Raw genomic sequence first — 14947 nt, 5'->3', positions numbered from 1 at the left:
TTTCTGTTGACCCAGTGTCAAGGCTGTGGCTCAGAGATAAGAAAGGAGGAAAGCGGGTGGGTCGGTGGTTGAAAGACAATGCTGCATGTTTGCGGCTGCTCAGAAGCTAGGCCCTGTGAGCACATCGGCCACCTGAGATCATCCAGGAGGCCCTCTGCAAAACCAGGTCACTCCTATGTGTGGCGGTTTTCATTCAATAACGGTGTCAGGGCGGAGCTGCGGGCTGGGGAGGTGAAGCCCATGCGAGTGAGCGGAAATGTTCCGTGTAAGGTGCAGCAAGAAGTTAAGAGTTCAGCTGGTCATTTCTTGCAGTTTGTTCACCCATTGCCCTGAAGGAAAACTGAGCTTTTGAATGAGAAGACAGAAGGATACAAAATCAACGGGGCACACATTAAATGGGTTAAAACCTGCCTAATCGCTAGGTCTCAAAATGTAACTGCAAGTGGGGAATCAGCTTCCAGCGGGTGTATTTCTAGTGGGCTTCCGCAGCGATCGGTTCTTGGCCCTACGCTATTTAACATTTTATCAATGACTGGAAGATAAGATAAAATCATTACTCAGAAGGTGTAGAGATGACACACAGCTTGGGGGAGGGGTAAACAAGGAAGAGGACAAGTCCCAGATAGAGTGATCTGGATTGCTCAGTAAGCTGAGCGCAAGCAAACAATATGCATTTCAGGACGGCCAAACGTAGAGTTAGATATCTAGGCACAAAGAATGTAGCCTGCTTACAGGATGGGGGACTCAGGCCTGGGAAGCAGTGACTCTGGAAAGGACTTGGATAATCAGCTGCACAAAGTGGCCAAAAGGGCTAATGCGATTCTTGGATGCAGAAAGAGGGAAATCTCAGCAGGAATAGGGAGGTGAAATGACCTCGGTAGTGGCACTGGTGCAACCATTTTGGAAATACTGCGGCCCGTTCTGGATGCTGACAAATGGGAAAGGGTCAGAGAAGAGCCACAAGAATGATTAAAGGATTAGAAAACCTGCCTTATAGTGATGACACATGGAGCTCAATCTATTTAGCTTGACAAAGAGAAGGTTGTGGGGTGATTTGACCCCAGTTGGTGAGTACCTACCTGGGGAACAGAAATGTGACGATAGAACAATATCCAATGGCTGGTAACGGAAGCGAAACAAATTCAGACGGGAAAGAAGGCACACGGTTTTCATCGTGATGGTAATTAACCACTGGAACAACTTACCAAGGGATGTGGTGCATTCTTGATCACTGGCTGCTTGTAAAACTAGATCGGGTAGTTTTTTAACAGATGTGCCCTGGTTCAAACAGGAGTTAATTGAGGGAATCCTAGAGCCTGTGCTATGCAGGAGGTCAGACTAGATGATCACAGTGATCCCTTTTGGCCTTGGAATCTATGAATCTGTGAAAACGGAAAGGGTCAGAAATCTCTGGGGATGTATGGAGCTGAACTGCAGAGGCTTCTGGTTGAATATTTCAAAATGGATGTTAATTAGGAATTAAAGTTAGTACGTAGTGGATTTGGATTGGGACCAGATCCTGCCAACAGCTCGGCATGTAGAGAACTTGACTGATGAGAGTCCTCTCACTGGCTCCAATGGGATTGCTCACTGGGCTCAATCCATGGTAGCACAGAGGCGGTGGTCTAGGGGTATGGCCAAGGAACGACATAAATGTCAAGATTTTCAGGCCTGAAGGGACCATCTGATCGACCTTCCTGCATATTACAGGCCAGAGAATTCCAATCCTGCGTCCAGCCCAGAATTTGGGAGCACGAGGCAGTGTAGCTGCCGGAGAGGCTTCAGTGAGATTACTCATGTGAGTAAAGTTTCACACATGCAGGGTCAGGCTGCTAGTGAGCATATTAGTTAGCTAAACCATAACTGTCCTGGGGTACAAAAGGCATCTCTTTACGTTATACTGCTCGCAGACTCTGCTAGCTCGGAGGATGAAACAAAGTTGTGCAACCCCCCAGATAGCATCTAAACCGTAAACATTAAACCTTCTCACCTGCTTTTGAACAGGAAATACTTTCAGCACCGAGGTGCATGGCTTGGAGAGCGACACCAGGTATTACTTCAAGATGGGAGCAAAGACCATTGTAGGGTCCGGGCCGTACTCGAACGTAAAGGACGTGCACACCCTTCGCGAGAAGCGGTCAGGTATTCCAGTTTTCACTACCCCAGGAAGCATGCCCTGGTCTCGAGATGTCACTCCGAGCATTGAGTCACGCTCCATAATTGCCCGTAGTTAGTAGTGTTGTTTAGTTTTGTGTGCCAGCCAACGTGAACATGCTTAAACCGTGCTGGGAATCGAGCCAAATTCAGCGTGTGCGCAGCTCTTGCTGACGTCTGTGGCAGTTGCCTATCCGTATCTTGGGGCAAGGATTTGGCTCTAATTGCCCTCCTTGCTGCGATCAGATTAGTTCATGTAGCATTAAGGCAGCTGAATCTTTGACAGATACCAGTTTGCTTTTATCTGCTTCAACGGTCATTGCCAAGTACTTCTTATAATAGTGTGTTGTGTGCGTATCTCTTTGTGTGTGTGTCTGAGATATGGGTCCAACTTGGGGCCACTTGTCCCACTACCCCTGGGCTTTAGGGAACACTAGCTCTGGATCAGTAATTGGTCCCTTGGGCCCATTTTATATCCACGCACCCAAAGTCGGTGTTTTTCTGAATGCACTGGACGCTCTGCGTCCTCTTCCTGGTAGGGCTTGAGACGCTGACTCGACTCTGTCCTTCGCCTACTAGATGTTCTGGATATCCACTCGGTCACCGGGATCATCGTGGGAGTCTGCTTAGGTCTCCTCTGCATACTCTTCTGTATGTGTGCCAGTTTCCGTAGCAGCAAGCAGAGGTATGCGTTGCATTATCCGGACAGTAAGCAGAGCAGAGCACCGATGTGGAGCAGCACAAAAAGCCCTGTCAAATTCTTTCCCACATTGAGATGTGCTCTGTTGTAGAACAATTGAATTTAAGGCAGTTAAAGATGCAGGCCATAAAAATAATCCACGTCTTTCAATATAAAATTCCTTCTCTGTCATGTTGCTTTGAGGGGCGTGCCCGCGAAGGAGCGCTCTTTAATGCATGCAGTCTGGTTTGCTGGTTTGTATGCTGCTGCTGTAGCTTTTCTTTAATCTGCATTGTTAGAGTAATTGTTTTTGCAGCAAAATAGAACGCTAATTGCCCTATCAAAGAACATTATCCTTTCTTCCTCTCTGCGTATGCACAACACGGCTCTGCTGCGTTTGGGTGCCTGGCTGATAGCTGTAAGCATGCACTGAGCAGCTTTGTGAGCTTCCAGCAGGGAAGACTGTGAGAGGGTTCCCTTTCTTCCTGATGTAATGGAGTGGGTTGGCATGGCCGGGGCCAGATCCTCATTTGGGGTATATTGGCTGAGTCCTATTGATCTGACCTAGGTGTCAGAACCTGCCCTGTAAGTGCTTACAAAGGAAATCATTTGAAGCCCAACTTTTGATGTAAGCCGTAGTTTTAGAGAGAGGCATTGTGAGCAGGTGGACTGAGCACAGGGCTGGGACCTAGGAGCTCCCAAAGTCTCATCCAGGCTCTGCCACAAACCCACCCCCATCACGTAACCTCCCTCTGTCACCTGTAAAATGGGGCTGATGAAACTTAGCTGCTTCATGTGGGGTGTGATAAGCATGAGTGAGAGGTAGATCCTTGCCCTTGTCTCTCGCTCCTGTTACGGGGCACTAAGGACCAGCCACTGTGATCTGCTGGACAGGGGGCGGGTTGTAGAAACAGCACACTGTGCTTGTTACAGAGCCCGGGCTCAGGGTGTGTTGGCAATAAGTGGTGAGCACAGGGGCCTTAACACTGATCCCTGCACCCAGCAGAGTAGCCAAAAGCAGAGCCGTTCCAGTCCTGTTGATAACAACCCAAGCAGAGAGGGGCAGTTTGGTCCAGCATCTGCCACTGCTCACGAGTTGGGAGATGACACCCCTTGAGCTCTGATTGGCTGGACAAGGGAGTCCAGGGCTGTTTGCCCTCCGAGGTGGAAACCTTTGTTTGTTTTCCCATCCCCTGCAGGGAAGCTCTGCCAGGCCTGGATTCTCAAGCCGCTGGGAATCACAGCTCCTATCACCGGGGCAGGCAGGGACCGCCCGGGCCCAGCGCCAAGTCTGATTCTCATGAGCTGGAATCGCTCATGTCCCCGCTCTCTGAAGAGGTTCCCTTGCCCCTGGTGGACATCACAGAGCTGACGGAAGTACACAGCCTCATCCACACCAGCCTTCCGGATGACGGCATCCACAGGATAAGAAAGGTATTGCCAGTGAATGCTTACCACCGCCTTGCTCAGATAACCCTCTTAACCTGGAGCGGCACCAAGGAACCAAGCAGAGCTGGGTCTGATTTCCCCTCTGGCTCTGGATGGATCATTTCAGGGCAGACACCACGCTAGCAAGGGGGGTTCCTGTATCACCTGATGCTGAGAATCCCTGACTACAGAGTATTATCAAATGTATTTCCTCTAATATGGTTATCCTGAGCTGTTTTCCCCCCAATACACTGATTTTCATATCCAGCCATGTTAAGAATTTCCCAGTTCCTATAGCGAGTCCATGTCATCGCCAGTGCCAGAGGAGGGCATACCTTGGTGATGCTTTGGGGTTCACCCAGACCAGTAAGGGGGTGTGTCACCACCTGCCCTGTAGCCCTGGGTGCTTCTGTGCTGTGCAGCTTTGGCTCTGAGCCCTGCCACCAGCAGCCTGCTCATGGCACAACGGCCTCACCCTGGCCTCCACCAGCCTGGTTCCTCCTTGCAGGGCGACACCAACAGCCTTTCAGTCCTGAGTGTGTGTGTGTCCCCCTGTTCCTCCCCCTCCCCGCCCCCCAAAGCCGTCTGCTCTGCTGCAGCTCTTGCCTTCCAGGCTAAGAGGACCCAGCTCTCAAAGGCTTGAAGGGTGCAGTACCCCATCGTCCCTCTGTGATGGTTACCTCCAAGTCTTTCAGAAGGTCCTGATATCCTCAAAGTTCATCTTTGGTTTCAAAGCCAGGAAGCCGTCCTGGGGGCTCAGCTCTCTGTGTCCTCCACGGAGCTGACGCCATGTTAATTTTTGCAGTCTCCTGGGATTTTGCAATGCAAATGAATGGCCCATTGTTCTTGGCACACCTGGCTTGATTTGTCGTTGAGTCCAAGAGGTGTTGGCCATTCTCCTTTGTCTGGAAAGAAGACTTTTTTGCTTCCTTGGTTTGTTTACAGATCCCAAAAGAGAGAATATCCATAATGTCACATACAGCATTGTTACGTACATTTCATAATGATTTTAGTGGCCAACATGGTGTTAGTTTTCCATTGATATATTACAAGACACTTTCTAAAGGTGAGAGTCTCAGAGCTCCCGTGATGTTGACCCATGGATGCTGCTGTAGTTTCAAGGCAGGAGTAGATCCCCTGGCTGCAATGATCCCATTTTGGGGAAGGATGGAATAGTGGATGGATCTCCATAGCTATGGATTTGTGATCTGTTGCTTCTGCCTCAGTCCAGCTCCACCTCATCTCTGGGAGCACAGCTCTGCGCTGTAGAGTAGAAAGGTTCTTCTCCCAGCAGAGCTGCCGTGGTTCTGCTCCACCCAGGTCCTTTGTGCCGTTGTGCAGGGCAGGGTTTGTTACTGAGGCCTCTGTGTTCAATGCAAATGTCATAGTGGCCTTCACCGCTAGAGAGACAAGGGAAAAAGGTCTCACCCTCTACTTAGCACCAATATGAATCCATTAGGACCAAACCACGATCGTCCTCTAGAATTTAATAGGGGTGAGACAAACAGAGTTCTGTAGAAAACTAATAGGGATTTTTAAAAATTAAACCGATAGCATTTAAAAGAGACTTAATATCCTTTCTTTAGCTTTTCTCGTCCTGTGGAATTCTATAGGAGGGATATAATTCTCCATTACATTCTGTACGATGGTTAAAAAAACGCCTTATAGAAAGGTCCTCATTATCTAATTCTGGACTTTCCCATAAGGATTCTGATGAAAGCCAGACCTTACTGTAGTTGACAGTCAGCCATGCAAATTCTGCAGAGTGAATCTCCCTTTTTCAAAGGTTGGTAGACTTGCAGAGTTGTGCTGGGGTTTTTATCTGCCTGGCATGTCTATGGGCCAGTGCCAATATCATTACAGATGCTGATGTTTGCTAGCCATGAGCCTAAATCCCCCACGTTTTGGCCCCAAGCTTCCTCAAAGTTTGATGGTGTTCTGGACCAGGGCCTGGGTTTGGACCAATCTCTGGTATTAATAGGACTGATCCAAAGCCCACTGAAGTCAATAGAAAGACTTCCATTGGCTTCATCAGAATTTGAATCAGGTCCTGTGTTAGCTCCTTGAGCCCTGCTGTAGAGCATGTTTGTCCATCAAAAGGCCCCGCAATAGCATGTTGCGATTCTACAAAGGAGAAATTCCTCCAGCCTTTCGGTAAGAAAGATGATGCTCAACTCTACCGTGTTGTCTGTCTGGTTATAACTCTGGTTCAGTTGCAAGCCTGGGGCAATTTAATGACCATGACCAAGAAACTTGACTTTCCACTTAAGACAAGTAACTGTACAAGGACGTTGTGGCAATCAGTAAATCAAAAGAGAGATGCTTTAGCTCAAGCTGACATTATGGACGTGATGCAGAAATGGTGGAGTGAAATTCTAGGGACTGTGTTATGCAGACATTCGGACTGGATGATCATAATAGTCCATTCTGGCCTTAGAATCCATTGATCTATGAGAGAAGGTTGAAGTGCTTGTAGGCGAAGGGCAAAAGGGGACGACAGTTTCTCTTTGGACGGAAGCAATGAGATTCTTGGTTTATTTGAAAACGAGCATTGAAAGCAAAACCAGAATGCTGGATCGGAGAACTTGTATCGAGAAATATCTGAGGCTTTTTATAGAGAAATTTGGTTTGTCCTGTCTGATATTGTGGATGCACTCAGGTGTCAGTCCCCTTGGGAATCTTGCTAAACTCTGTGAGATCTTGTGGCCACGAATTCCACAGATTAATGATCGGGTTTCCAATGCAAATATTTGCGTTCACAAATTCGACATCTGCTTTCTACAAATACTCTCCCCAGTATTAACTTAAAATGTGCCGTTTTTGTAAGCATCAAGTTCACCAGCACGTTCACGGAGAGCAAACATCAGGAAGGTGACCTCAATTGAAGGGAGCTTGTGTTTTTATTTGTGGATCTGTATGTTTGGAAGTATTCTCCGAGCTCTATGTAATTTGCCTGACATTGCCTCGTCTTTCTCATCTCCCTGCCCCCTTTTCTTTCTCAAGCTTGTCTGAAGCATTTCATTCCATTAGGGAACCTTTAATTGGCCTAATTTAGTTAATCTGTTTATGTCTTTCTTTGTAACCCGGGGAGAGTGTGTAAGGTAATTAGGAGGTTGAGTGAAACAGGCGCATTGTGAGCACACGGGATTTCATGTTTGCATCAATCATATGCTTGTATGTCACTGGTGTTAAGGTGTATTCAAGATAGCAAACTTTAATCAAATCTAAGTGCAAAATAAGGGAGACGTGTGAGAGCCCGGCCTTGGAGAGTTTGCCTCTTCGTTAGGGAATGAGCAGATGTATTCTTTTTGATATGCCACATCCTTGTCTTCCTTAACCGTCACAAGGGTCAAAGCGATTCACCTTGGTTTCCCAGGTGTTCCATCGGATCAAGACTAACAGGAAAAGATAGGAGAGAGCGTGAGGTTTCCTGTGTAGCAAGCACAGCTCCTTGCAGTGTAAGTATTTAAGCGTTTCAGAGTAACAGCCGTGTTAGTCTGTATTCGTAAAAAGAAAAAAGAAAAGGAGTACTTGTGGCACCTTAGAGACTAACCAGTTTATTTGAGCATGAGCTTTCGTGAGCTACAGCTCACTTCATCGGATGCATAGCATATTGTGGAAACTGCAGAAGACATTATATACACACAGAGACCATGAAACAAAACTTCCTCCCACCCCACTGTCCTGCTCGTAACAGCTTATCTAAATTGATCATCAAGGAGGGCCATTTCCAGCACAAATCCAGGTTTTCTCACCCTTCCCCCCCCCCCCCCCCCACAGACACACATACAAACTCACTCTCCTGCTGGTAATAGCCCATCCCTCTTTGAAACCTCTCTTTATAATGCGCATGATAATCAAGGTGGGTCATTTCCAGCACTAATCCAGGTTTTCTCACCCCCCCCCCCCACACACCCCTCCAAAAACCCCACACACAAACTCACTCTCCTGCTGGCAATAGCTCATCTTACAATGTGCACAGCAATAATCCAAGTTTAACCAGAACGTCTTGGGGGGGGGGGGGTTTGTAGGAAAAAAACAAGGGGAGATAGGCTACCTTGCATAATGACTTAGCCACTCCCAGTCTCTATTCAAGCCCAAATTAATAGTATCCAATTTGCAAATGAATTCCAATTCAGCAGTTTCTCGCTGGAGTCTAGATTTGAAGTTTTTTTGCTTTAAGATAGCGACCCTCATGTCTGTGATTGCGTGACCAGAGAGATTGAAGTGTTCTCCGACTGGTTTATGAATGTTATAATTCTTAACATCTGATTTGTGTCCATTTATTCTTTTACGTAGAGACTGTCCAGTTTGACCAATGTACATGGCAGAGGGGCATTGCTGGCACATGATGGCATATATCACATTGGTGGATGTGCAGGTGAACGAGCCTCTGATAGTGTGGCTGATGTTGTTAGGCCCTGTGATGGTGTTCCCTGAATAGATATGTGGGCACAGTTGGCAACGGGCTTTGTTGCAAGGATAGGTTCCTGGGTTAGTGGTTCTGTTGTGTGGTATGTGGTTGTTGGTGAGTATTCGCTTCAGGTTGGGGGGCTGTCTGTAGGCAAGGACTGGCCTTTCTCCCAAGATTTGTGAGAGTGTTGGGTCATCCTTCAGGATAGGTTGTAGATCCTTAATAATGCGTTGGAGGGGTTTTAGTTGGGGGCTGAAGGTGACGGCTAGTGGCGTTCTGTTATTTTCTTTGTTAGGCCTGTCCTGTAGTAGGTGACTTCTGGGAACTCTTCTGGCTCTATCAATCTGTTTCTTCACTTCCGCAGGTGGGTATTGTAGTTGTAAGAATGCTTGATAGAGATCTTGTAGGTGTTTGTCTCTGTCTGAGGGGTTGGAGCAAATGCGGTTGTATCGCAGAGCTTGGCTGTAGACGATGGATCGTGTGGTGTGGTCAGGGTGAAAGCTGGAGGCATGTAGGTAGGAATAGCGGTCAGTAGGTTTCCGGTATAGGGTGGTGTTGATATGACCATCGTTTATTAGCACTGTAGTGTCCAGGAAGTGGATCTCTTGTGTGGACTGGACCAGGCTGAGGTTGATGGTGGGATGGAAATTGTTGAAATCATGGTGGAATTCCTCAAGGGCTTCTTTTCCATGGGTCCAGATGATGAAGATGTCATCAATATAGCGCAAGTAAAGTAGGGGCGTTAGGGGACGAGAGCTGAGGAAGCGTTGTTCTAAATCAGCCATAAAAATGTTGGCATACTGTGGGGCCATGCGGGTACCCATAGCAGTGCCGCTGATCTGAAGGTATACATTGTCCCCAAATGTAAAATAGTTATGGGTAAGGACAAAGTCATCATGCGCATTATAAAGAGAGGTTTCAAAGAGGGATGGGCTATTACCAGCAGGAGAGTGAGTTTGTATGTGTGTCTGTGGGGGGGGGGGGGAAAGGGTGAGAAAACCTGGATTTGTGCTGGAAATGGCCCTCCTTGATGATCAATTTAGATAAGCTGTTACGAGCAGGACAGTGGGGTGGGAGGAAGTTTTGTTTCATGGTCTCTGTGTGTATATAATGTCTTCTGCAGTTTCCACAATATGCTATGCATCCGATGAAGTGAGCTGTAGCTCACGAAAGCTCATGCTCAAATAAACTGGTTAGTCTCTAAGGTGCCACAAGTACTCCTTTTCTTTTTTCTATTTAAGCGTTGGGTTGCTTTCCCCCCCCTCCCCTTTTAACAGCCCTTTCCATTAAATGAGGAACAAATGTTTTTCTTTAAAGAGTTACTTTGCCCCTGATCTCTGATTCAGGGTCCTGGAGGTAAAACTTTCTGCTCAATTGAGTCACTTTCCTCCTGCCTTTTGGGGATAATAAATCCGGATCCTTCTGTGGATACTGCCCAAGCGGGAATTTAATCTCTAGAAACGCAAGATCTGCTCCCCAAAGGAGCACGAATGCCAATCACAGTCTGTTCAGGGTTTGTCTACAGAGAGTTTAAGGCCTCAGAATCTCAATATCTGGGAGTCCTGTCTTGGCGTTCGGCAGATGGATTATCAAGGATCAAAGGTTTGCAGAGTGTACGGTCTGGCCACAATTTAATCTGCTGAGTGGGAGGCTGGCTAATGCTCCTACATCCAGGGTTTCCCTTTCAGTCCCAGTCTGCCATAGCTTCTGGCAGCTCAGCAGGGTCTTGCTGCCTGCATTGTTGGACTGTCTATGCCATGGAGATGTAGATGCTTCTATTCAAATGCTGTGCTGTCATCTGCAGCACCTTGGATTTGCTCCTAGTCTCCAGAAATCCTGACTCCTCCATGAAATTATATTGGAGAGCCACCTGGGCTTGGTGAGCAGGAGACATGCAGGAGCGTTAGTCTCAAAAGGCCAGAAGATTGCAGCCTCCAGAGCTGTGACCACAAAGCTCAGACAGCCAGTAACTTCCTGGTTCTTGTACTCTGAGAAAGTCAGTAATATATTTCTGGGGCAGCTGTGTTACCACTGGACAGCAAGCCGTATGCAGTATCCTGGAGGATGCCAAGGAAAAGTGCACGTGCTTGGAATGAAATCTGCCAGCAGATCGGATAGATTAAGTATCTGCACTCTCTGCAGAGCTACTCTTGGGGCTTATCTCAGCTTGACCCAGCATGGGTGTGCAAGAGGGGAGAGTGCAAGCATTCTCCCACGCACCCCACCCCATGCGGGGGGCTGGACACAGTCAGCATCCTGTAAACTCTGCCGTGCTGGCCCCTGATTCAGCAACGAGGTGTATGTGGAAAGTCAAGCAGGTGCTTTACATTCTTTGCTGAATCGGGGCCCTACTTTCCCCGGTGGCACTAGCCTCTGCCAGGGGGGTGAGGTGCTAGCCCAGATGCTATGGTGGTGGGGGCCAGAGAAGAGGCGTAACCGTGACCTGTTCCTGGTTTAGGGTTTTTTTCATAAACGACTCTCGCCTCTTCCCTAGCTGCATTCTAGCTCTGCCCCTTAGTATCACGTGACAGCAATGCCGCTAAGTAGCTACCACCACCCCCGCCCTGTCCCCCATTGGAGCAGTCTGGTAGGGGACGCCATCGAATGCTAAAGAAATGATATTTTTTGAATCCCTGCTGGTGTATTGGAAGGTTTTCACTGGAAGAATCGGGACATTATTTTGTTACAAAGAAATGGATACAAACGTAAGGATCCGTGTCTTCAAAAGTGCACGTGTGAGGAAGCCTGGCTGCGTACATATAGAGCATGGTCATCCGCGTCGACTGCACCAGGATCTTCAGTGCTGAATGCACAAAACCCTACCCACTCCTTTAGCAGGCAGCGAGGAGCAGGCTGTTGTAGTTGCTGGACATGGGCAGTGGAGGGAGACATCACGACACGGAGTGAGCTAGTGTCTTGTACAGATGCTTCCAAAATTCCAAACTTAACCTGTGCACTTACACTCAATTTGTGAGCATGCCCCAGGTGCCGTGTGCATGCAGTCAGGAGCATGTACATCTGGACACTGTAACTTAGAAAATGGGGACCATCATTCCAGCAGATGTAGTGTTCTGCTCTTTGGTCACTGGAGAGAGGCCTGGCCTTATAGTTACAGCTCAGGGCTGTGCGTCGGGAGATGAGAACTCTGTTGCCAGTTCTGACAGATTCTTTAAATAACCTTTGTCAAATCACTTAACTTATCCTACCTTGGTTTCCTCAACCATAAAATGGTGATAATGCTACTTTCCTACAGTAGTGATCATTAAAATCAGGACATATCTCCTTGGCAACTGTTAAATTTACCATGGCATTTCCCATCCTAAGGAAACTGAGTCCTGTAAATACCAAAAGGGGCTGTACAGCTTAATTCATGAAGGCTTGCACAGTGATTTGCAAGCCTCCGATGGAAGGTGCTGTCGAACTGAGAAGCATTTTTCTTCTTTCTGGCTTTTCCTCATTTCTCTCTTTCTCTGAAATTTCTAGAGTGAAACAGACCATAACATAAAAATTCTTCAGGCATTAGCGTGGCGCGGACGCTAAGCTGTAAATGCATCGGTACTCAGGTGAACAACTGAATGAAGGGGCATGGCTGGCAGAAGCCTTGTAACTGCAGAGATAGAGATAGCATCCAAATTGTTGGAAGAGGGCTCTGTGTCTGTATAGATTGTAAATAGGTAATGGATCAACAAGGTGCCAGGAGATGGGGCTCAAGCACACATGCCAGAATACATTGGTTGTTGCATGCGGCAGATGGCATCCCCTGCGCAGCTCTTTACATGAGTGCTTAACCTAGATACTGCTGCCGCAGGTAGTGTGAATACATCGGCTAGGAGCCATGGAGATCGGAGTGGAGAGAAGAGTCCCACCGTGGGTTTTGGTCCACTGTGCAACAGACCGAGCTCTGCTGTGCTGAGGGGATTTTTGCTCTGAGCTGTGAGTGAGGCTATGAAAACCCCTGGCGTGGAAAGCAGTAGAACAACAGGAAAGTGGGGGACTTAGAAGAATGACCCCAGGAAAGCCCCACTCAGCAGAGAAGAGATCCAGTCTCGTTTGTGTAGGAAATTGCACCTTCGCCAGGAGTTTAGAATTTGTTCATCTTCTCCGACCCTGTGTCTGAAGCCCCGGAGGTACTGCTGGCTCTGTGGGGTGACCTGATCTCTTTCCAGATGAAAGGGACACTGTAGGCAATTTTCGCTCTCTTTTAAGATTTCTTTTTCTAGTAAACATCATGAGGCCACAGCACTGGTGGGAGGTGCCGAGTGCCACCCCAGAGACAGACATGGAATCCCACAGAACAGGGCTAACGCTCATGACACCTCCCCACCCTCGGCTTCCCTGCCTTTCCTGCACCTCCAGCCTGACCATTGGCAGGGAGGAGGTCGTTCCATCTCCACGACGCTGCCAGTTGGGCTGGTGGCTTTTGTGATGTGGGTGCCCGTCCCCCGGGAACTGGGCTGAGACCCACCAAGCCCATTGCACCAAACAGCCCTCAGTTGGTAGCAACTTGACTCATCTCAGACTAGTGACCCAGAGGTGAAAATCTCTGTGCCCCATCATCCCTCCAAAGTGCTATTCAGCCCCACTTACCAGTATCTTCCTGCTGCCCACTCCTAGGGAGCTGTATGTTTCTCAGGCAGTAACTTGAAATTGAAGCCTTCCTGCCTGCTGAGCAGAAGGCTTTTGTAGCCACTTGGGGCTCTGTGCAGGGATACTTCCTCCCTCATAGCTCAGAGCAGTGCAATTAAACTGTAGCTGGACGGGCAAGCCTCTTCCTCCTTTTCCTCCTCCTTCTCCAAGCCTGTAACCGGCCACTAGGGGATGCAAGAGCCCAATGCATGCTGCACTCTGCCCTTCCCCTGCTTCCAGCGCAGGTCCGACCAAGGAGTGACGTCCCCTGGGCTGCTCGCAACCTGGGTCTGTGCGTGGCAGTGCGCATTCTCGCCCACTGCGTCATCCCTCCATCCATCCTTGCAGCTCTAGATCATTGTGCAACAGATGGGCTGCAAGATATTAAATGATAGCAATTGCCAGATGGGCATCACTTGGAGACAGAAATCCCCTGGCTCTCTAGGGAATGGGAGCAGCATGACACCGGCAGGGCAGACTTTCCTGCCACGCCTATGTGCTTTAAAGCAAGACCTGGTTGCAGGGAGCTGGATGTAGGGACAGGAGACTAGGGCAGTCTCCATGATCCAGTTACTCCTTACCCTCTATGCTGTGAATGCCGTCAGATAACCAGCAAGGATGTGAATTCCTGTCCTAGGAACTGAAATGAGATAGCTCATTTCACTGCACTGTGCTGGGTTTGCATTCAGATCATTTAACTAGAGATGAAAGGCTGCATCATTCACCCCCTGAGCTATCCAGCCCGTTCCTGGCAGGTTTTGACATTAACAGGAAGGGAGTTCAGCCTAATGGTTGGGGCAGAGGAGTGCCAGTAACAAGATCTAGTTCTTCTATGGGGCTTTTCCCCAGTAGATTTCAAGGAGATCAGCATCATTAGTGCCATTTTACAGATGGGGAAACTGAGGCCCAGAGCTGTGAGGTAACTTGGTCAAGATCACCCAACAGAGCAGTGGCAGAGCCAGGAATAAAACCCAGGTCGTCTTAGTGTCAATCCAATGCTCTACCCACTTGGCCACACGGACTCTGGAGTACTGATTTCAGCTGTGCCACCGATTCACACACGTCTCTGTACCACAATCCCCCATCTGTAAAGTGAATACAATTAATAACATTTACCAGCCTCCCAGGGTTATCACGGAGCTTTCTTGATTTAAAATACTTTGAGATCCCCAGCTGAAATATGCTCTATATGTGCAATCTGGTATTATTCTTGATCCGGATCTTTTGACAGCTCAAGGCTTAGCACATGTTGCTACTGCAATTACTCTTACACAGTTTGATGTAGCTGGGATGCCACGAAATTGGCAGTAACACGGCTATGTGACCTTTAAAATTAGTAAATAGGCTCTTGGATTCGAAATCATTCAGCCAGAAATCTGTTGTTCTGTGAACACCTTGCGCTTGAAGTTACAGCTGGGTTCAAAGAGCTGCTCTCAGTGCTTGTACGTTCTTTCTCCATTAATTCACGTTGAGGCTCTTGGTTTAGCATTCAGTCATATTTAGGGCTTTCCCTTTTGGTTTTTCTTTATTATGGTATTACCACAGCCTTGAGATACCCCAATTGAGACTGGAGCCTCTGCTGCCCTAGGTTCCATATCAACACACAGTTAGAGAGAGATACTTTTATCATACCCATGCTGCAGATG

At 48.1% G+C, this 14947-nt stretch overlaps 1 protein-coding gene across 1 annotated transcript in view; it reads left to right on the top strand.

Annotated features, from left to right (window-relative positions):
• The window catches only part of IGDCC4 (immunoglobulin superfamily DCC subclass member 4), a 179066-nt gene that overhangs the window by 147981 nt on the left and 16138 nt on the right, over positions 1–14947 (top strand). The window contains exons 16-18 of the mRNA XM_074966568.1: positions 2005–2142; positions 2734–2839; positions 4033–4267. Of these exons, the coding sequence (XP_074822669.1) occupies positions 2005–2142; positions 2734–2839; positions 4033–4267 (479 nt within the window). The remainder of the gene's footprint in view (positions 1–2004; positions 2143–2733; positions 2840–4032; positions 4268–14947) is intronic.

Source organism: Natator depressus, chromosome 10 (assembly GCF_965152275.1).
Source record: "Natator depressus isolate rNatDep1 chromosome 10, rNatDep2.hap1, whole genome shotgun sequence".
Lineage (NCBI taxonomy): Eukaryota > Metazoa > Chordata > Testudines > Cheloniidae > Natator > Natator depressus.
Note: the sequence above shows the minus strand (reverse complement) of the source record. Positions and strands in the feature narration are given on the sequence as shown.